Source organism: Cetorhinus maximus, chromosome 32 (genome assembly GCF_964194155.1).
Source record: "Cetorhinus maximus chromosome 32, sCetMax3.hap1.1, whole genome shotgun sequence".
Lineage (NCBI taxonomy): Eukaryota > Metazoa > Chordata > Chondrichthyes > Lamniformes > Cetorhinidae > Cetorhinus > Cetorhinus maximus.
The window spans coordinates 17,714,847-17,737,889 of NC_135910.1; the positions used below are offsets into that span (position 1 = coordinate 17,714,847).

Genomic DNA, 23,043 nt, shown 5'->3' on the forward strand with positions numbered 1-23,043 from the left:
TGGTATGGGGCTTCTCAAGATAAAAACAAAAAGCTAAAAGCTACTGCGGATGCTGGAAATCCAAAACAAAAACAGAATTACCTGGAAAAACTCAGCAGGTCTGGCAGCATCGGCGGAGAAGAAATCAGTTAACGTTTCGAGCCTTCATGGCCCTTCGGCAGAACTGAAGCATAGTTAGAAGAAGGGAGAAATATAAATTGGTATAAGGTTGGGAGGCGGGGGGGCGGGGGGGGATGGGGGGGGGGAGAGAGACATTGGGGGTGTGGTGATTGTGGAGATGAGCAGATAATCAAAAGATGTCACAGACAAAAGGGTCAAAGAGGTGTTTTGTCTGAGAAAAGTGCTAATTAAGAATGGAGGACAGGATATTCAAAGTACAGCTCTAGTAGGGGTGGGGTGGAAAGGCTAACAATGTTTTAGTTTTAGATTTAAAAATAATGGAATTAGGTGGGGAAAGAAAAATCTATATAAATTATTGAAAAAAAAGCGGGGGGGTGGAAGAAACGGGGTGGGGATGGGGGGAGGGGGAGTTTAAGATCTAAAGTTGTTGAATTCAATATTCAGCCCGGAAGGCTGTAAAGTGCCTAGTCGGAAGATGAGGTGCTGTTCCTCCAGTTTGCGTTGAGCTTCACTGGAACAATGCAGCAAGCCAAGGACAGACATGTGGGCAAGAGAACAGGGTGGAGTGTTAAAATGGCAAGCGACAGGGAGGTTTGGGTCTTTCTTGCGGACAGACCGCAGGTGTTCCGCAAAACGGTCGCCCAGTTTGCGTTTGGTCTCTCCAATGTAGAGGAGACCGCACTGGGAGCAACGAATGCAGTAGACTAAGTTAGGGGAAATGCAAGTGAAATGCTGCTTCACTTGAAAGGAATGTTTGGGCCCTTGGACGGTGAGGAGAGAGGAAGTGAAGGGGCAGGTGTTGCATCTTCTGCGTGGGCATGGGGAGGTGCCATAAGTGGGGGTTGAGGAGTTGGGGGTGATGGAGGAGTGGACCAGGGTGTCCCGGAGGGAACGATCCCTACGGAATGCCGTCAGGGGGGGTGAAGGGAAGATGTGTTTGGTGGTGGCATCATGCTGGAGTTGGCGGAAATGGCGGAGGATGATCCCAGAAACATGATAGGGTCCCCCTTGTCCTCACTTATCACCCCACCAGCCTCCGCATTCAAAGGATCATCCTCCGCCATTTCCGCCAACTCCAGCATGATACCACCACCAAACACATCTTCCCTTCACCCCCCCTGACGGCATTCCGTAGGGATCGTTCCCTCCGGGACACCCTGGTCCACTCCTCCATCACCCCCTACTCCTCAACCCCCACTTATGGCACCTCCCCATGCCCACGCAGAAGATGCAACACCTGCCCCTTCACTTCCTCTCTCCTCACCGTCCAAGGGCCCAAACATTCCTTTCAAGTGAAGCAGCATTTCACTTGCATTTCCCCTAACTTAGTCTACTGCATTCGTTGCTCGCAATGCGGTCTCCTCTACATTGGAGAGACCAAACGCAAACTGGGCGACCGTTTTGCGGAACACCTGCGGTCTGTCCGCAAGAAAGACCCAAACCTCCCTGTCGCTTGCTATTTTAACACTCCACCCTGTTCTCTTGCCCACATGTCTGTCCTTGGCTTGCTGCATTGTTCCAGTGAAGCCCAACGCAAACTGGAGGAACAGCACCTCATCTTCCGACTAGGCACTTTACAGCCTTCCGGGCTGAATATTGAATTCAACAACTGTAGATCTTAAACTCCCCCTCCCCCCATCCCCACTCCGTTTCTTCCCCCCCCCACCGCTTTTTTTTTCAATAATTTATATAGATTTTTCTTTTCCCACCTAATTCCATTATTTTTAAATCTAAAACTAAAACCTTGTTAGCCTTTCCACCCCACCCCTACTAGAGCTGTACTTTGAATATCCTGTCCTCCATTCTTAATTAGTACTTTTCTCAGACAAAACACCTCTTTGACCCTTTTGTCTGTGACATCTTTTGATTATCTGCTCATCTCCACAATCACCACACCCTCAATGTCTCTCTCTCCACCCCCCCCTGCCCACCCCAACCTTATACCAATTTATATTTCTCCCTTCTTCTAACTATGCTTCAGTTCTGCCGAAGGGCTATGAAGGCTCGAAACGTTAACTGATTTCTTCTCCGCCGATGCTGCCAGACCTGCTGAGTTTTTCCAGGTAATTCTGTTTTTGTTTTGGGGCTTCTCAAGTGTCATTGCAGACAAGTGCACCGTGTTCCAACACACAACTGAAGGAGCAGGCTATGCACCTGAGGAAGGAGGCATGGAGGGGAGTGAGAGGCATGAATGTAAAATACATGCACTTAATAGTTTTACTGGATTAGTTGCTCACCTTGTTCCACAGCTACCACTTGGAGAATAGGCTGTGCAAATCCCCATCAATGTTGCTATCCAGATCAGCTGAAAGGACTGCAATGAAGAAGCAGAAACTCAGATCAGATAACTGTAGATCACATTGAGAGTCACAAAGCTGTTCCAGCATTGTACCCTAACAGGCAGCATATTCAAAATCCTAGCTGCTAAATGAATAAAAATCGTCTCTGGTTCTTTTGACAATTGCCTTAAATCTGTGTCCTCTTCAGCCATTGGTAACAGTTTGCCTTTTTAAAATCTATCTAAACCCTTCATGATTTTAAACGGAGTCTTCCTCTCTCTCTCCCTCCCTACTGAGATTGACCCTTGGAAGAACCTTGCTCTGCCTTGCCAACAGTATGCAGCTCCTCCCACACACCACTCAGAACAACAAGTGGAGGGACACAAGATGGACTGGGATAATTTTGGCAAGGAAGGGCATGGGGCGGGGGAGGTTTCCAGGAAACTCAGCGCCGTCTGGAAGCCTGACAACAATGGTTTATCTATGACCTTCTTTTCCATATAGGGCATTAAGCAGGAAATTAGAGATGCATGCAATAAGGGTACAACTGTAATCATGGGTGACTTTAATCTGCATATAGATTGCACAAACCAAACTAGCAATAATACCGTGGAGGAGGATTTCCTGGAGTGTGTACGTGATGGCTTTTTAAACCAATGCATTGAGGAACCAACTAGAGAGCAGGCTATCTCAGACTGGGTATTGTGCAATGAGAAAGGATTAATTAACAATCTTGTTGTGCGGGGTCCCTTGGGGAAGAGCGACCATAAAATGATAGAATTGCTCATTAGGATGGAGAGTGAAGAAGTTGAATCAGAAACTAGGGTCCTGAATCTAAATAAAGGGAACGAGGGTATGAGGCGCGGGTTGGCAATGATGGATTGGGGAACCTTACTAAAGGGTTGACAGTGGATAGGCAATGGCTAACATTTAAGGAATGTATGCATGAATTACAACAATTATTCATTCCTGTCTGGCACAAAAATAAAACAAGAAAGGTGACTCAACCATGGATTACAAAAGAAATTAGGGATAGTATTTGATCCAAAGAGGAGACATATATAAAATTGCCAGAAAAAGCAGCAAGTCTGAGGATTGGGAGCAGTTTAGAATTCAGCAAAAGTGGACAAAAAGATTGATCAGAAAGGGGAAAATGGAGTAGATGAGAGTAAACTTGCAAGGAACATAAAAACTGACTGTAAAAGCTTCTATAAATATGTGAAGAGAAAGAGGTTAATGAAGACAAATGTAGGTCTCTTACAGTCAGAAATGGGGGAAATAATAATGGGGAACAAAGAAATGGCAGAAGAATTGAACACATATTTTGGTTCTGTCTTCACAGAAGAGGACACAAATAATTTCCCAGGAATATTAGGGAACCAAGTGTCTAGTGAGAGGGAGGAATTGAAGAAAATCAGTATGAGTAAAAAAATGGTGCTCGAGAAATTAATGGGGTTAAAGGCTGAAAAATCCCCAGGGCCTGATAATCTACATCCCAGAGTACTAAAGGAAGTGGCCCTGGAAATATTGGATGCATTGGTGGTCATCTTCCAAAATTCTATAGACTCTGGAGCAGTTCCTACAGATTGGAGGGTGGCAAATGTAACCCCACTATTTAAAAAAGGAGGCAGAGGTAAAAACAGAGAATTACAGACCAGTTATCCTAACATCAGTCCTGGGGAAAATGCTAGAGTCTATTATAAAAGATGTGGTAACAAAACACTTGGAAAGCATTAATGGGATTAGACAAAGTCAGCATGGGTTTATGAAAGGGAAATCATGCTTAAGTAATCTACTGGAGTTTTGTGAGGATTTAACTAGTAGAATAGATAAGGGAGAACCAGTGGATGTGGTGTATTTGGATTTCAAGAAGGCTTTTGATAAGGTCCCACATAAGAGGCTCATGGGCAAAATTAAAGCACATGGGATCGGGGGTAATATACTGGCATGGATTGAGAATTGGTTGACAGACTGGAAACAGAGAGTGGGAATAAATGGGTCTATTTCCTGGTGACAGATAGTGACTAGTGGCGAGCCGCAGGGATCAGTGCTTGGGCCCCAGCCATTCACGATATATATATAAATGACTTGGATGAAGGAACCAAATGCAATATATCTAAGTTTGCCGACGACACAAAACTGGGCGGGGTTGTGAGATGTGAGGAGGATGCAAGGAGGCTTCAGGGCGATTTAGACAAGTTGTGTGTGTGGGCAAACACATGGCAGATGCAGTATAACGTGGATAAATGTGAAGTTGTACACTTCACTGTGAAAAACAGAAAGGCAGAGTATTGTTTAAATGGTGATATATTGGGAAATGTGGATGTACAAAGGGATCTGGGTGTCCTTGTACACCAGTCAATGAAAGTAAACAGGCAGGTGCAGCTAAGCAGTTAGGAAGGCAAATGGTATGTTGGTCGTCATTGCAAGAGGATCTGAGTTCAGAAGTAGGGATGTCTTACTGCAGTTATACAGGGCCTTGGTGAGACCACACCTGGAGTATTGTGTGCAGTTTTGGTCTCTCTACCTAAGAAAGGATATACTTGCCATAGAGGGAGTGCAGCGAAGGTTCACTAGGCTGATACCAGGGATGACAGGACTGTTGTATGAGGGGAGATTGGTTCGACTGGGCCTCTATTCACTAGAGTTTAGAAGAATGAGAAGGGCTCTGATTGAAATGCATAAATTTCTAACAGGGCTAGACAGACTGGATGCAGGGAGGATGATGCCCCTGGTTGGGGAGTCTAGAACCAGGGGCCACAGTCTCAGGATACGGGGTAGACCATTTAGGACGAAGACGAGGAAAAATTTCTTCAATCAGAGGGTGGTCAACCTGTGGAATTCTCTACCACAGAAGCTGTGGAGGCCGGGTCACTGAGTATATTCAAGAAAGGGGCGTCAAAGGGTATGGAGAGAAAGTGGGAATATGGCGTTGAGTTAGAGGATCAGCCATGATCATATTAAATGCTGGTACAGGCTCAAAGGGGCGAATGGCCTACTCCTGCTCCTATTTTCTATGGGCAGGATTTCCCGGTTGGCGAGTTGGGGGCGGGCCCCACTCACCGACGGGTAAAATGACGCGGGATGACATTGGGCGGAACTCCCGACGTCACCGCGCCTCATTTCAATTTTCAGGTAGGCGGGGGCTCAGCAGAATCAGCTGTGAGCCCACCGACCTGTCAATGGCTAATGGAGGCCATTGACAAAGTACTTAAGGTCATTAATGGACCTGCCCGTCCAACCTTAAGGTTGGCGGGTAGGGGCCGGGAGCCCTGGCGGGGAATAGAAAAAGCATCAAACCTCATCCACGGGCGGGATGAGGTTTCATGTGGGTTTTTAAATATTTATTAAAAGTGTAACTGAAAGTGATGGACATGTCCCGACTCACGTGACAATGTCACACGAGGGGACATGTCAGAGAATTTTTTTACACTTAGCCTCAGGGAGATGAGTCGCTCTTTCATGCGCATTCACGAAATAGTGCACGCTCAGCTCAGGGAATCCCCACCCCCCCCCACCACCCGCACAGGGAGCGCTTTCTTGCAGATGTCATGCTGGGTGGGCCTTAATTGGCCCACCCACGTTGGGGGCACCAATCGGAGGTGTGCCACCACACGTCTGCTCCTGAACTCGCCCCACCGGTGGGGGGAAAATTCTGCCCTATGTTTCTATGTTTCTCCTTGGCTTCCTAAGATATCAACAAAGCTAACCGTCTCTCTGCCATATTGGGTTGGACATGGTCCATGTGGACTATTAGTTTTGTTGAGTGTTAGCCTCATTAGATTTGCTTTTGACAGAAATTCAGTCCCGGCTGCAGTTTATCCTTCGTTCTCTAGTCTCTGTTAAAAGCACAGTTTCCCAAATATTTATGTTCCCCATTGTATAGGATCGCGCAATGCTGTCAGCACAGAAGGAGGCCATTCAGCTCATCATGTTTGTGCTGACCCTTTGGTAGTGCCATCTGAATGGATCCCACTCCTCTGCTCTTTCCCCGCGCAGTCCTGTAAATTCCCCCTTCAGGTATTTATCCAATTTCCTTTTGAAACTTCCCATTGAATCGGATTCCACTGCCCATTCAGGGGGCTGAATTTTAATGCTGACCGGGCAGGTGCGTGCCTGACCTGATCGGGCAGGAAATCGCACGAGATGATGTTGGGCAAGTGTCCCGATGTCATCCCGCGCTCGCGCAATATTTCGGTCGGCGGGCGCGTACCCGCGGACAGTTATGAGGTCAATGGCGCAATTGTTTGTCGTTCTACGTAGCCCGTCCAACCTTAGGGTTGGCGGACGGGCGAATCGGCCAGGCGGCCTTTACATTTTTCATGAAACCTCGTCCAAGGGCAGGATGAGGTTTCCGTCATTAAATGAAATAAAAATAGAAATCTGTGGACAGCATTTTTATCATCTATATGTTCAGGTACCTGATGCTTGGACATTGTTTTCCTGATTTTGGAAGCTTTATTTCCTGGGTTTCGGGCCTTCAGCTCCCTGAGGCAGCTCTCCGCCTTCAGGAAGCCACCTGTCAGCGCTCGCCCGCGCCCTAGTTGACGTCATTGCCCGCTCTCTTATCGCCCCCCCACCATCCTGGCGACGCTGAGCTCCTCGCCGCCTGTTTCATGCTGGCTGCCCGTTAATTGGCCAGCCAGCATGAGATCGTGGTCGGGGGGGGGCCAATCACGGTTGGCGATCTGTTTCCCGGCCAATCCCGGGCTTGCCAATCACGCCCACCCGCCGAGCTGAAAACTCAGGCCAGAGAGAGTGCCAATCCCAATCCCCATCCCCATCCCAATCCCCATCCCCATCCCCATCCCCATCCCCATCCCAATCCCAATCCCCATCCCCATCCCCATCCCCATCCCCATCCCCATCCCCATCCCCATCCCCATCCCCATCCCCATCCCCATCCCCATCCCAATCCCCATCCCAATCCCAATCCGCATCCCAGTCCCAATCACAACACTCACTGTGTTAAAAAAAATAGTTTCCCTACGTTTGCCTTATTTACTTGTCCAAAACCCTTCAATATTCCCAACACCTCTGTCAAGCCTCCTCTTTGCAGCGTTTTGATGTTTTAAAAAATAAGGAAACCTCCTGATTCCCTCCCTTCTCGCTGGAGCCTGGAAAGTGTTGAGAAGTTGTAAGGCTTGGATAACACCAAAGAATGAGGAAGTTCTAGTAAGCATTCCCAAAAACTGGGGTGTCAGCATTTGTGGAAATTATTCTGGAGCTTTGCGTCTGCAGTTTTACAAAGCTTCCTGGCCAGAATTAAAAGGATAATATCCCATTTGCATCTCCAAGTCTGCCGCGCCCCTCGAGCAGTCCAGATGCTGACCAGAAGCCACAGCCATTTTTAATTTAACTTCTGTGCCATAAGCAGCTTTGTTTGTTTTCACCCAGTCTATTATTACACAACAGGGTGTATCAGTGGGACTTTGACAATATGCCGTGCTGTTTTTTGGCCATGATTAATGCCAAGTGTCAGCAAAGGCTAGAAGATAAAGATGACAGGGAAGGGCATGAAGAGATGGTCAGATTATAGGTAGCAAAGTTAGCTGTTAAAGAAAAACATTTCAGAGGCACCTCAGCCATGATGCTGGCGGATTCCCCTGCAGCGCCAGGGATATATGTTACTGTGGCAATAAACATCCTTGCAGTTAATACTTGGTTCTGCTTGAAGGGTATTGAGTTGCCTTCCTTGTGTTCTGACAGCTGCAATGGTAAAACAAGAACATGCCTGAGGGAATTCCCAGCCTTGATGAATGCCCTCATGATACATAGTCAATGGGCATGGAAGTATTTAACTGTGCGCTTCAAGGTGGGCAGTGTTAATTCATTACCTAGGAAGTTGAGATTTTAAGGGATATGGGTGCGGATTGGGGGCTTCAAAGAGGTAAAACCGTCAGGGTTAACACACAGGCAGAGCAGGTACAGTGGGCTGGTTTTCCTGACCCTCCTGTTGCTCTGTGTGCATATCTGCTCTAAACTGGCCAAGACCTCCTGAAGACCTTGACCTGCAATTTCACATTTAGTAGATCTGTCACTCAAAGATGTGAAATACTGAAGAAAAGGTGGAGGGAGAGAATCACAGTTTTCGGGCTGGATGGACTGCAGCGGTGCTAGAATATTAGGAGCTAGAGTGGGCCATTTGGCCCATTAAACTTGTCCCAAACGTAATCTAGCTCAGCTCCACCCTATTACACTATCCTCATATTCATTAATTCCCCTCAGCATCCAAACATCTATCAACAGTTTTTTTTAACTTAGTCTTTCGTGGGATGTGGGCATTGCTGGCAAGGCCAGCATTTGTTACCCATCCCTAATTACCCCTAAACTGAGTGCCTGGCTAGGCCATTTCAGAGGGAAGTTTAAGAGCCAACCACATTGTTGTGGGTTTGGAGTCACATGTAGGCCAGACCAGGTAAGGACAGCAGAATCCTTTCCCTAAAGGGCATTATAACAATCAATGCTAGTTTCATGGTCACCATTACTGAGACTAGCTTCCAGATTTATTAATTGAATTTAAATTGCACCAGCGGCCATTGGTAGGATTTGAACCCATGTCCCCAGAGCATTAGCCTGGGCCTCTGGGTTAGTAGTCCAGTTACATTACCATTACCACCACCTCCCCTCAGAAACTCAATGGCTGAGCAACTAGCATTCGCAGGGGTACAGAATTCCAAAGATTTATCATCCTTTGAATGAAGAGCTCTCTTGTCCTCTCTATCCTAAGTGGCTGACCCCTTATCCTGAGACTGTGACTGAGGGTTCCAATTCCCCGACCAGGGGAGTCATTTTCTCGCTACCCACCTTGTGAAGCCCATTCAGAATTTTAATGAGATCACCTCTCATTCTTCTGAACTCCAGGGAATTAGCAGCCCGGCCCACTCTCTCGCACAGGCTCCACACCACCTCCTCAAGGGCAACGAGGAACGGGTAATAAATATTGACTTTGCGATCGGTACCCGAATCTAATGAACATATTTGAAAAATACTAGCTAAGGGGTAGCTGGGAAGTGGACCTGCTGATGTTATGAGACAGAGGTTACTGATCCAGTTGGCCTCAGTTAGATGCATGCACGCTGTTCCGCTGCTTAATTTTTTTGCCTAGGCATGTTTCCTAATGTCAACCAATGCAAAGAATCTGACAAACTGGAAAAATGCAGATAGAATAATCAATAAACATGTCAGCAGCAGCCCATCTGGTGAAACAGGAATTGAACTTGGCCACAGGAGCACGTTATTGCTGAGCACACAAAATGATCACCCTCACGGGTAAGGTCCGGGATTTTAGGTTTGCCTCAGACGACAACTGTGAAGCACAAATGTCCCTCTTTAATGTGTAATAGAAGGTTTGGTTCATAGTTGTTCCAGAAAGAAAAATATTTTCTGCTCATGTTTCAAATTTTCAGCATTTTTGTTTCTTTATTCTTTCACGGGGTGCGGGCATCACTGGCGAGACCAGCATTCGCTGCCCATCCCAAATTGCCCTTGAAAATGGCTAGGCCATTTTAGCATTGCTGTGGGTCTGGAGTCACGTGTAGGCCAGAGCAGGTAAGACCAGCACAGATTTCCTTTCCTAAAAAGCATTAATGAACCCGATGGGTTTTTACAACAATCGACACTGGTTTCATAGTCAGCATTACTAAGACTAGCTTTCAATTCCACATTTATTAATTGAAGTTAAATTCCACTTGCTCCTGTGGTGGGATTGAACCCAAGTTCCCAAAACATTGGCCTGGGCCTCTGGGTTACTAGTCTAGCGACAGTATCACTACACTGCTGCCTCCCCTGCCATCTGTGGTACTTTTTCCTTTGAATTAATAGTCTTTTAATGTTGGGATAATTGTTAATGACTACCAAATAACCTCTCTGGCCTAGAAAGTGAAGAATTTAAATTATGGAGTCTCATTCCTTCTGGCACTTAATTGTGGGTAGAGGTTTTAGAAAATATCAAATTTTAAGCTTGACATTGTTTCCTTTCCCTATCTGTTTTTCTCTCTCTTAATCCAATCCCCCCTTCCCCCTCTTTCTGTGTCCGGTCTGACTTTATGTTATCCTCATTATTCATTTCTTAATCCTTAAATCACAGTGATTAAGTAGGTAGACTGTTGGTCCTGTCGCTCTCTAAGGTCTACAACCTATTCACTTGGCCTGCCATTATCAGCTTACACTCCACACAAACTATGGGGCAAAGCCTCTACAATGAAACCCTAAGAAGTGTAGCCAATGGTATTCACCTTGAGGTTACTTGCTCCAGCAAGTATGTAGTCAACCACTACACCTATACACCTACACAACCACACACCTCTACGCACACATTCATGCACACCCCTACACACACCCACACACACCTGCTACACACACACACACCCCCTACACAAACATGTCCCTATACACACACACCCCTACATACACACACCCCTACACACCTGCTACACACATACACTCCTAAACACACACACACCCTACACACACACACCCTACACACACACACCCTACACACACATGCCCCTACACACACATGCCCCTACACACACATGCCCCTACACACACATGCCCCTACATACACATGCCCCTACATACACACACACACACACACACACCCCTACACACACACACCCCTACACACACACACCCCTACACACACACACATCCTTACACACACACACATCCTTACACACACACATCCCTACACACACACATCCCTACACACATACATCCCTACACACACCCCCCTAAACACACACCCCCCTACACACACATCCCCCTACACACACACCCCCCTACACACACACACCCCTACACACACACACCCCTACACACACACACCCCTACACACACACACCCCTACACACACACACCCCTACACACACACACCCCCACACACACACACACACCCCTACACACACACACACCCCTACACACACACACACCCCTACACACACACACACCCCTACACACACACACACCCACACCCACCCACACCCATCCCTACACACACACACAATATTTGGTTAACCACCTTAACATCTCTGACTCTGCCATAGATGGGGGTCAGCAAAATGTTCCAGAGAGAAAGAGACTTGCATCTCTCTAGCAGCTGATCACATTAGCCAGAAACATTTCCAAGCCCCATTCCTTGCAGGGAGATGCAATGACAGTAGACAAACATGGCAGCCATTTCTGCACAGCAAGCTCCCACAAACGATAATGAAATCTGTGTTTAGCTAATTTGCTTTGGGTGGTGATTGAGGGTAGAATTTTGGTCATAATGTCAGAAGAATTCCCTGCTCTTTTACAAATAGAAACCGTGGGATGTTTTGGGTCCATCTGAAGAGACAGGGCCAGAGATTGAAATCTTGTCTGAAGGTCAGCATCTAGTCAGTACTACACCGGAGGCTTAACCTAGATTGTAGGCTCAAGTCCAGAAGACAGGCTTGAACCTAGGAACTTCTGACTCAAAGCCTACAGCACGCTAAAGAACCTTGGCATGTTCACTAGTAGGAGTGGTTTACAGGCTCCTTAACAATGTAGCCACAGTGTAGGACAAAGTATTCAAGAAGAAATATTGTGTGCTTGTGATAAAGGGAAGGCAATAATCATGGGTGATGTTAATCTAATGGGTGATATAAACTGGAAAAAAAATCAGATTGGCAGTAGCAGCCTGGATGAGGAATTTATAGAATGCTTTTGAGATAGTTTCTTAGAGAGCATGTTCTGGAACCGACCAGAGAGCAGGTTATATTAGACTTGGTATTGTGTAATGTGACAGGATTAATTAATGATCTCAGAGTAAAGGCAGCAACCACAATATGATTGAATTTCACACCCAGTTTGAAAGGGAAAAGAGTGGGTCTAAGATTAATATTTTAACCTTAAATAAGGGCAACTGTGTGGGCGTGAAATCTGAGCTAACTGAAGTGAACTGGGAAACTAGACTAGAGGATAGATCAATAGCGAAACCGTGGCAGACATTTAAAGGGATATTTCAGAATAAGTACATTCCTACTATAAAGAAAAATTCTGAAGGGAGGACCCACCATCCATGGTTAACTAAAGTAGTTCATGAAAGCATCAGACTTAAAGGAAAAAGCATACAACTGCGCAAAGATGAGTGGCAGGTCAGATGATTGGTCAGAAGATAAAGAACGGCAGAGAATGACTAAAAGGTTCATCAGGAGGAAGAAATTAGAGTTTTAGAGGAAGCTAGCTAGAAATGCAAAAACGGAGAGCAAGAGTTTCTACAAGTATTTAAACAGGGAAAGAATAAGTAAAGTGAATGTTGGTCCTCTAGAGGGTGAGAAAGGGGAGTTAAAGTAGATAATAAGGAAATGGTGGGTGAAATGAACAAATGTTTTGCTTCTGTCTTCACCAAAGAGAATACAAAAAACATTCCAGTAATAGCTGCAAATCAGTAGATGGAAGGGAGGGGGGAACTTGGGTGAAATTACAATCACTCGGGAGGTGGTACTGAGTAAACTGATGGAGCTGCAGGCTGACAAGTCTCCAGGTGCTGATGGATTTCATCCTCGGGTCTTGAAAGAGGTGACTAATGAGGAAGTGGATGTGTTAGTGTTAATTTTCCAAAATTCCCTAGATTCTGGAAAGGTTCTATCAGACTGGAAAGTAGCAAATATAACCCCTCCATTCAAGAAGGGAGGGAGCACGAAACAGGAAACTTATAGGCCAGTTAGCCTGACGTGTGTCGTGAGGAAGGTGTTAGAATCGGTCGTTAAGGAGGTTATAGTTGGGCGCTTAGAACAGCTCAAGGTAATCAGGAAGAGTCAGTGTGGTTTTGTGAAAGGGAAATCATGGGGCAGCATCTTCCGGTTGGCGAGTGGGGGCGGGGCCCACTCGCTGACGCGTAAAATGACGCGAGATGACGTCGGGTGGAACCATTTTCAGGCTAGCAGGGGCCCATTGAAAAACGAATTAAAGTCATTAATGGACCTGCCCGTCCGACCTTAAGGTTGGCGGGCAGGCCGGGAGCCCTGGTGGGCTTCTGAAAAAGCATCAAACCTCATCCACGGGCGGGATGAGGTTCCATGAAGGCATTTAAATTTTAATTAAATATTTCCATAAAAGTGATGGGCATGTCCCAACTCATCTGACAGTGTCACATGAGGGAACGTGTCAGGGAGATTTTTTTTATCATTTGTCTTAAAAATTTTAATCCCGAGCCAATCTCCCTGAGGCAGCACTTAGCCTCGGGGAGATCTGTGCGCTCTGTCGCGCACGTGCATGAAAGAGCGCACTCCCAGCTCAGGGAATCCCCCCCCCGCCCGCACAAGAAGGGCACAGCGCTTCTGACCGGATGTCACGCTGGGTGGGTCTTAATTGGCCCGCCCATGTAAAATGGCAGCGTGCCCCTTGGAGGCGCACCCGCCCGTGCCCGCTCCCTCACTTCCCCCCCCTAATGGTGGGGGGGGGAAATTTTTCTTCATGTTTAACCAATTTATTACGGTTCTTTGAAGGAGTAACATGTGCAGTGGATGTATTGGATTTCCAGAAGGTGCCACATCAAAGGTTATTGCGGAAAATAAAAGCTCATGGTGTTGGGCAACATATTAGCCTGGGCAGAAGATTGGCTGGCTGGCAGAAAACAGAGAGTATGCATAAATGGGTCTTTTTCTGGTTGGCAGGATGTGACATGTGGAATCCGTACTGGGGCCTCAACTTTTACCGATTTATATCAATGACTTAGATGAGGGGAACGATGGCATGGGGGAACATTTTCCCCTCATGGTGGGGGGCGGTTGTGGGGCGCGCCACCATATTACGTGGACGGGCCAATTAAGGCCCACCCAGCGTGACGTCCGCCAGGAAGCTCTGTGCGCTCCTTGTGTGGGCGGGAGGTGGGGGGAGAGATTCCCTCACAGCCGGGAGTGCGCTCTTTCACGCATGTGGGCGACAGAGCGCACAGGTCTCCCTGAGGCTAAGTGCCGCCTCAGGGAGATCGGCTCCCATTCAAAGGTTGGCAGAAAGGTAATTAAAAAATTTCCCTGGCCTGTCCCCTCATGTGACACTGCCACATGAGTTGGGACACGTCCTTAACTTTTAGTTAAACATTTGATAGACATTTAAAAGCCCCCATTAACCCTCATCCCGCCCGCGGATGAGGTTTCATGCTTCTTCCAAGGCCATTCTGGGCTCCTGGGTTGGATGGGCAGGTCCATCCATCCAGTTAATTAGTTTTTTATTGGCCTTAATAGGCCATTGATAGTTCAGCGGCTGCCGAGCTGAAAGCCTAAATGACGCGGGGTGACATCGGGATGCACACCCAACCTATCCCCGTGTCATTTTAGGCGTCGGTTAGCAGGCCCCAATCCTGCTCACTGACCGGAAAACCCTGCCCACGGGAGCTAAATTTGCAGACAACACGAAGATAGGTAGGAAAGTACGTTGTGAAGAAATAAGGTGTTTGCGGATGGATATAGACAAGTTGAGTGAGTGGGCAAAATGCCGGCAGATGGAGTATAATGTGGGAAAATGTGAAGTTGTTCACTTTGGCAGGAAGGATATAAATGCAGAGTATTACTTAAACGGAAAATGACTGCAGAATTCCGAGGTGCCAGAGGGATCTTGGTGTTCTCGTGCATGAGTCAGGTACAGCAAGTAGTTAAGAAGGCTAATGGAATGCTATTGTTTATCATGAGAGGAATTAAACATAAAGTTAAGGATGTTATGCTTCAGTTATACAGGGCTTTGGTGAGACCGCATCTCGAATACTGTGAGCAGTTTTGGTCTCCTTATTTAAGGAATGATGTAAATGCATTGGAGGCAGTTCAGAGGAGGTTTATTAGATTGATTCCTGGAATGAGTGGGTTGTCTTATGAGGAAAGGTTAGTCAGACTGGGCTTGTTTCCACTGGAGTTTAGAAGAGTGAGGGGTGATTTGATTGAAGTATATAAGATCCTGAATGGTCTCAACAAGGTGGACATGGAAAGGATGTTTCCTCTTGTGGGTGAGTCCAGAACTAGGGGGCACTGTTTTAAAATTAGGGGTCGCCCTTTTAGGACAGAGATGAGGAGAAATATTTTCTCTCCGAGGGTTGTGTGACTTTGGAACTCTCTGCCTCAGAAGGTGGTGGAGGTGGGGGTTACTGAATATTTTTAAGGCAGAGGTAGATAGATTCTTGTTAGGCAAGGGGATCAAAGGTTACTGGGGTTAGGTGGGAATGTGGAACTCGAAACACAAACAGGTCAGCAGAGAAGGCTTGAGGGGCTGAATGGCCTGCTTCTTCCTATTTCATATGTACTCTATAAGTGCACTTGGAGAGGAATTTTTTACCTTTTTTCATTTGCTCTTTCACGGGATGTGGACATCACTGGCAAGGCCAGCATTTGTTGCCCATCCCTAATTGCTCTTGAACTGAGTGGCTTGCTAGGTCATTTCAGAGGGCAGTTAAGAGGCAACCACATTGTTGTGTGGGGGAGGGGTGTCAGGCTTCCTTCCCTAAAGAATGTTAGTGAGGCTAGCTTTATATTCCAGGTTTATCAATTAAATTTAACATCCACCAGCTGCTGTGGTGAGATTTGAACCCATGCCCGCATCTACTCCCTGGTGGAAGTAACCTGGGCCTCTGGTTTACTAGTCTAGTGACATCACCACTACACTGCCATCACACAAAAAAAACTGAACTGGTGACAACTAGAACATAATCATAAACATAACTGGTTTCCAAGGTGCAGTTGAAAAACCAATTTTCTGCTCACTAACTGGTCTCATTCATCAAGAATCACTCGGTGTGAAAGTCACTGTCATGCACAAAAGGAATTATTTCGATCTCTACATCCAGCAACATCATTGGGGGGGGTTTGGTGAAACTCTTTCCCCAGTATTGTCAGTTGGTGTAATTATATTGGTCACATGTTAGTGGGCCAATATACACGTGAACTGATGCACTTTCAATTGCTCTAGCACCAGCGAGCACCAGCACTGTGCCAGCGTTCAACCTTGTCTTTCCGAATACAACTCAAATTTAGCTGGAGAGAATCTAACCATACAGGTATCTGAAGCTAATGTAGAGATTGAAATGAATTATTAAAAAAACGTGCGTTTCTTGCCTGTAATAAAGAAAGCTAAGGGGCGTTTTTATAGGGTAGATAGAGGGAAACTTGTTCTGCTGCGGGGGGCAGTCTAGGATAAGAAGTCACAACCTTAAAAACAACCAGGCCATTCAGGGGAAAAAGGAGAAACTACTTCATCACACAAAGTCTGGTAGAAGTATATGCTAGCTCAATTAGTCATTTTAAATCTAAGATTGATAGGCTTTTGCTAGACAAGAGGATTGAGGCATTATGGAGCCAAGGTGGGCAATGTCGTGACCAGCCATGACCCCCTCATTGAACATTGGAACAGGCTCAAGGGACCGAATGGCCTCCTCCTGTCCCCATAAATCTTACTTCCCGTGGTGATGATTTTTAATCATTCCTTTATGTCAAAACTTTCCACTGTTGACTTGCCACATCAACATTCCTTATCGCCACAACGTAGTTGCACATCTGAAGAGTGACTTTGTAAAGTCTCTCTCCCAACTCCATTGCCGCCTTGTTTTAGAAGGGCGTCCTTACATTCAGTAACTGTCACTGGGCTATTCGGCAGATCGCTTACTCGTAGCTGGGTAACAGCGACTGAAGTGCAATCTGTAGTTAGTTACGCCCTTCAAACATATAAAGTCTTGAAAGATGATTTTGTTTCATGCAGTAGCTCACAATATACACAGGAAGGAAACGGCATGTCCGCCAAAGCAGCCAAAACAAATAACTTTCATGTGGCTTTCTGCCACAGAGGTCATTAACAGTTTTACTTTGAGATTTATCTGCCCACGCCTTGTAACCATTTGCAACCTGCTTTCAATGAGACACCCACTTTCTGCGCCGTTTAAAATGGAATCAAAGGATAGGGCAGAAAATTGGAATTGAGGGAGGAAATCAGCTGTGATCCAATTGGATGTCAGGCCTGTTTCAAAGGGTCGTATAGGCCTAACCCCCCATTTTTTTCTACTCGTTCACGGGATTTGAGCATCGCTGGCTGGGCCAGCATTCATTGCCCCTTCTTAATTGCCCTGGAGAAGGGGGTGGTGAGCCACCTCCTCGGGTACAACTTGCTCGGCCATTTCAGAGGGCAGCTAGGAGTCAACCACACCGCTGTGAGTCTGGAGTCACATGTAGGCCAGGCTGGGTAAGGACGGCAGATTTAATTCACTAAGGGACATTTGTGAGCTAGGTGGGTTTTTAATGACAGCCTGGTATTTTTTGTGGTCATTATTGCCAACGCTAGTTCTTAATTCCAGATAAATTTGATTTTATTAACTGAAATTAAATTCCCCTCAGTTACCATGGTGGAATTTGAACTCATATTTTAGGATCATTAATTCAGGCCTCTGGATTACTAGTCCAACAGCATAACTATGATGCTACCATGCTGGGTGTACTCCTATTTTTTATATTCTTAATAAGATTTATACTGGAGTTGGCAGCAACCTGTAACATCCCCATTGTGAAACGTAACCCCCAGCGTGTGGAGGTACGGTATTTAATACTAGAACAAAGAATAACTCCAATTTTTCATTAGACTGTTGAGAAAGTTCATACTTACTCAATATTCATATACAGGGGTCACTGCCAAATTCTCCTTTCTAGAATGTTCCATCTCTTCACTGGTCGCATAGTCCACCAGAAAACCCATCTCCTTGCTTAAATCCATTCGCATTTATTATGGGAAGAAAGGAAGGAGTTCTATAACGCCTGTCACAACCTCAAGATGTCCAAAGCGTTTTACAGCCAATGAAGTGCTTTTGAAATGTCCTTCACTATTGTGGTAGACATCCATTTTTGTTGTGATACTGCATAAATGTCTTCAAATTGCTTAGAAATTTTGTCGCAGGTTTCTCTTCATAGATTTCACAATGTTGGCAGCCTTTGGATGCATTCTGCGAGAGGACAGTTCAACTCTGATTATACTGAATGCCATGCCCTCTCCAGGGGGTCTTGTTCATTCAGAAATGCCTCAGGCTACATTAAATGCACAGCACAGACACAGGCTATTCAGCCAACAGATCCATCCAACACCAATTCTTCCTCTCCCACGTGCCTCCTCCCAACCTTACATTAGCTCAACCCATCAGCATATTCCTCTCTCCCTCATGTGCTTATCCAGCTCCCCCTTAACTGTATCAACACTATTCAACTCCAACTACTCCCTGTGGCAGTGAGTTCCACATTCTCACTGCTCTCTGGGTAAAGATGTTTCTCCTAAATTCCTTATTGGGTTTATTAGTGTTCATCTTAGTAGCTCAGTTCACTTTAGTTTTAATTTCAAGATTTTAATGTTTTTTTTCTCAGCACAGGTTCTTTACTTTATCTCTAACGTTGTGGAAAAAACAAGTCTAGTCTCCAGCCTCACCAGAGCTTTGTTCATTTTAGTCTGTGGCCTCTGGATCTGGGTACTCCATTCAAATCAAACAAAGTTGTTCATCCCTATTGTATTCTCCCTCTCAACTCTGGATGCAGATTTCAACCCCCCTCCCTTAACTTTCCATTTCATTAACACTTCACACGTATATCAGTGACCACTTCGCTGTTCCCAGAATTTAGAAATAAACAGCTGGCAGACATTGTAGATAACATCAAGCCAGAATTGACAAGGTAGTTATCAATGAGGAAAGCCAATTAGCCCCTCTTATTTCATCCTTGCAGAATGAAGCTGCATTCCCTCATGACAGTATCTCAATGTTCCTTCAATGTTCCCAGGACTTTCACCTCCATTGCTCTATTTCGGAGTCTACCAAGTCTCTGTGTGAAGAGGAATCTTTAGGTAATCCATCCTGAATTTGCCTTCTACTAGTTCGAACCTATGAATTGCTCTCAATTTAAAGTACTATTCTAGATTAACCTTTCTATAACCCTTAACTATTGTACACCCATTTGCTATGATTAAACCAAATTTCAGTGATGTGGGATTCGGGAAGAGATCTGGTGACTTGCATTAGCTGGTATTCTGCAGTCCCTTTAATGTCCACCTCTATAAGATCACCTTTCACAGCGAAGGAGGGATGGGGCTGTGAAATGGGCACTGAAACTGAACATTAACCAAGCATAGTGAAAATGGGACATGTCTTGGAATTTGACGTTGGGTTCTAGGGAGGGAAGGTAATCATTGAAAATGTGAAATTAAGTTGGGGTCAGTCAATTTAATGGTATAAAGTTTAACATATTCCAATGAAGTTCTTTCGTTATTTTGATGCAAGTGTTTAACCCTTAATGCTATCTCCATGGAAGGTTTTAAAATGTAAGCCATCATGTTTATCATGTGAGTCAGTGTGATCCACAGCAGATGGTATTAAACAAGCAATCGGCTGCGATCGCTCCAACACCGTAACAAATGTCTACACAAACCAGAGCAGGCCACCAGATATTGAGCTTACCAAATAAGAGAGATGGACATCAAATCGCTCCTTTAAGTTGGATATGAGCTGCGTCACCTCCCACTTTGAATCTCCATCAAATTCAAAATCCAAGACATTCAGTTCGGCCTTGAAACATTCCAGTGTCTCTTTCCAGCAATCCTGCATAAAAATGAATATCGCACCATCTCTATATGCGTAGGGAAAGTGTGGACTCAGGAAAGAGCAAATGTGAAAGGCTAGACAAGTATCATGTAACATTATGTAATGGGGTTCTTTCCCGTGGGTGGAGTGTAAGCTGTCTTGGCTTTGCTTCAAATTTAGGAATGTTCATTTTGTTTTTTTAAAAGAGTTGAAAATCTTGGGAAGATGAAATAACAAAATGTTGGAAATACACAAGCAAGCCTGTATCTGAAGCCTGGACCTAGACTGTTGACCCCTGCTACAGAGGGGCTGTCGTGGGCTGTAATGGGCTGCTCGACGTGTTCATTTTTGAAAAAAGGATTAAAGAGACAGTGGCGAATGACAGGGAAAAGAAAAAAGCAGCCAAACAACGGCAAGGAAAAGTGCTGAAAGAATGTATAAATATCTAACCAAAATCGAGGTGAATGAAGCAAAATATATGGTTGGTGGCAGAAATAGTCAAGAGAAAAGTATCATGTTTTTAAGACATGTAAGAGATCATAAACTGTTTGAATAAAACCTTGCTTTCTGCTTATTTAAAAATGGACTTTGCTGGACCAAAACATGATTGCTACAAGTCATGTGATTTGCAAGTTGGCTACAGTTCTGGAAACTTCCAACAGTAATTACAGGACAAAAGCTCAATCCTCACCCTTGTGGAATCTCACACCTATCACTGTGTGGATCCATTACAGTCAATGAAGCCAGGGACTGGCAGACAGTCTGTCTCCCCAGCCTGGATTTATAACAAAGGTAGAGCCAACAAAACTCACAATACCTGTGGAGGCGCTAATAGTCACCATCTATCTCTTAAGGTGAATAATGAATTTTGACAAGAGGCATAGAAACTGCTTGTTAACCTGCAACTGACTCATCAATGGACAACAACACATGACATAAGGTCCTCTGGCCTTTGGAATGTTTTAATGTTACATCCTGAGCCTCCCAACTCAGTCTGCTGTTAACTCCCAGCCTGTCAACACCAAAGCAGGACTCTAGAGCGATAAAGTCTGCTTCAAGTCTAATCCTCCTCGAAACCTGGTTTTCTGGAATATTCCTGCCATCGCCTACAGAGTAGGCCAAGTCCCTATATACCAACCTCACCTCACTGCATAACCAGCAACTTTAAGGGAGTTCTGCAACTCCTTTTTTCAGCTAGCTGAACCGGCCTGAACTTCAACTCCTATGTGGAGGAACCCTCGCTGGACTCTAACATCCTGGACTCTGCCAATGATGTGAATTAATATCCATATCTTTGATTCTTTTTCTTTTTAAGTTATTCACAGTTGTAAAAACCCTCTTTCCCATCGCCTTCTTGTGTGCGTGTGTGTGTGTGTGTATGTAGTTGTGAACATGCCCAGTTTTGAATGTATGAATAAACAATACTTCCAATTTAACACTAAAGAGAATTTGCTGCGAATCACTTTAAAATTGGCGTCACCAATAGGAGGTTGTGGAAACACGCCACAGCCTATTTCCAAAATTAAAGCACCTTTACTTGCACACAGACGTCAGAAAAAAATGAAGGAGTTTAGTTTGCCTCTCTCCCCTGTCCAATGCAGAAAAATATATTGAGGAGCCTTTGTGGGCCAGAGTTGGTGTTCAAACTGAGCTGAACACACAGGAGAAAGCCGAGATAATAGGGTAAGTTCACCAATCTTGCTCTACGTGGGGGAATCTGTTCAATAGTTTAGAGCACTGAAAGTTCCGATTTTGTGGCCTGTGTTCCCCACTGCCAGTGCGGGCTAGATGAATCTTACCCCTGCCGTTTTCTGCATCGAGTTTGGATGGAATGGTGGAGCAGAACGAAGGTTAGTGTGTGAATGGGATGGCTGGGGGTGGTGGCGGTGGTATTTGGAGTAGTGAACCCCAGATTGGCCAGGTTCAGACCTGCAGATAGGAGAGAGGAGTTTGCGTGGCAACCTCACCTGGTTTCTCAATGTTGAGAAACCAACAAACACAATTAGTTAAATTAAATACAAGCCCATTACCGAATACTCACTTTGATGCCATTCAGATTAGGACAGTACAGCCTGATGTCACACTCTTTTCCCTAAATGATAAATAATATTTAAATATTATTATATAATTTTTAAAATCATCATTTCTTTCTTATAACCTTTAATTTCTCTGTGAGCTGCCCATTCCATCATCCTCAGCCTCGTCAAAGCAGAAAAGTGGGAAATACATTTCCAATCCTCCCCTGATCACCTGGAATGCCGCTCCCCCTCACAGCTGGCCATAGTAATCCCGAATTAGTTTCCCATACATCATCACCATTCATACTGGACATAAGAAAACAAGAGGGGAAAATAGTTGGACAGTATGGAATCCGAAGAGCATTGTTCCATGTGGAACTTGTACCTTCACAGGAACATTGTAATTCGGGCCTGCAACATTTAAATGTTGCTTGTAAAGACACTTGGTAGGAGCGATTATCAAATAAAATTTGACACCAAGCCACATAAGGAGATCAACCAGACAGATGACCGACCAAGAGCTTAGTCAAAGACGTAGGTTTTAGGGAGCAACTTAAAGAAGGAGAGAGAGTACAGAGGCAGAGAGGTTTAGGGAGGGATTTCCAGAGCTTAGGAGCTAAGCAGCTGAAGGCCCGGCTGCCAATGGTGGAATGGTGAAAATGCACAAGAGGCCAGAATTGGAGGAGTGCAGAAATCTCAGAGGGTTGTAGGGCTGGAGAAGGTTAAAGAGATAGGGAGGGGTGTAGGGGCCCGGGGAAGGTTACAAAGATAGGGAGGGGTGTAGGGGCCGGGGGAAGGTTACAGAGATAGGGAGGGGTGTAGGGGCCCGGGGAAGGTTACAGAGATAGGGAGGGGTGTAGGGGCCCGGGGAAGGTTACAGAGATAGGGAGGGGTGTAGGGGCCCGGGGAAGGTTACAGAGATAGGGAGGGGTGTAGGGGCCCGGGGAAGGTTACAGAGATAGGGAGGGGTGTAGGGGCCCGGGGAAGGTTACAGAGATAGGGAGGGTTGTAGGGGCCGGGGGAAGGTTACAGAGATAGGGAGGGGTGTAGGGGCCCGGGGAAGGTTACAGAGATA

The 23,043-nt window shown here is 45.6% G+C and overlaps 1 protein-coding gene across 2 annotated transcripts in view; it reads right to left on the reverse strand.

The window, feature by feature from the left end:
• Positions 1-23,043, reverse strand: part of LOC144671506 (uncharacterized) — a 48,112-nt gene that overhangs the window by 1,093 nt on the left and 23,976 nt on the right. Inside the window, exons 4-6 of one of the 2 annotated variants that reach the window (XM_078533466.1) lie at positions 21,992-22,042; positions 19,828-19,968; positions 2,358-2,434 (exon numbers count right to left, since the gene is read on the reverse strand). In XM_078533466.1, coding sequence (XP_078389592.1) covers positions 2,358-2,434; positions 19,828-19,968; positions 21,992-22,042 — 269 coding nt within the window. Of the gene's footprint in view, positions 1-2,357; positions 2,435-17,935; positions 18,334-19,827; positions 19,969-21,991; positions 22,043-23,043 lie in introns of those variants that run through there. The other variant, XM_078533465.1, reaches the window with a different exon arrangement.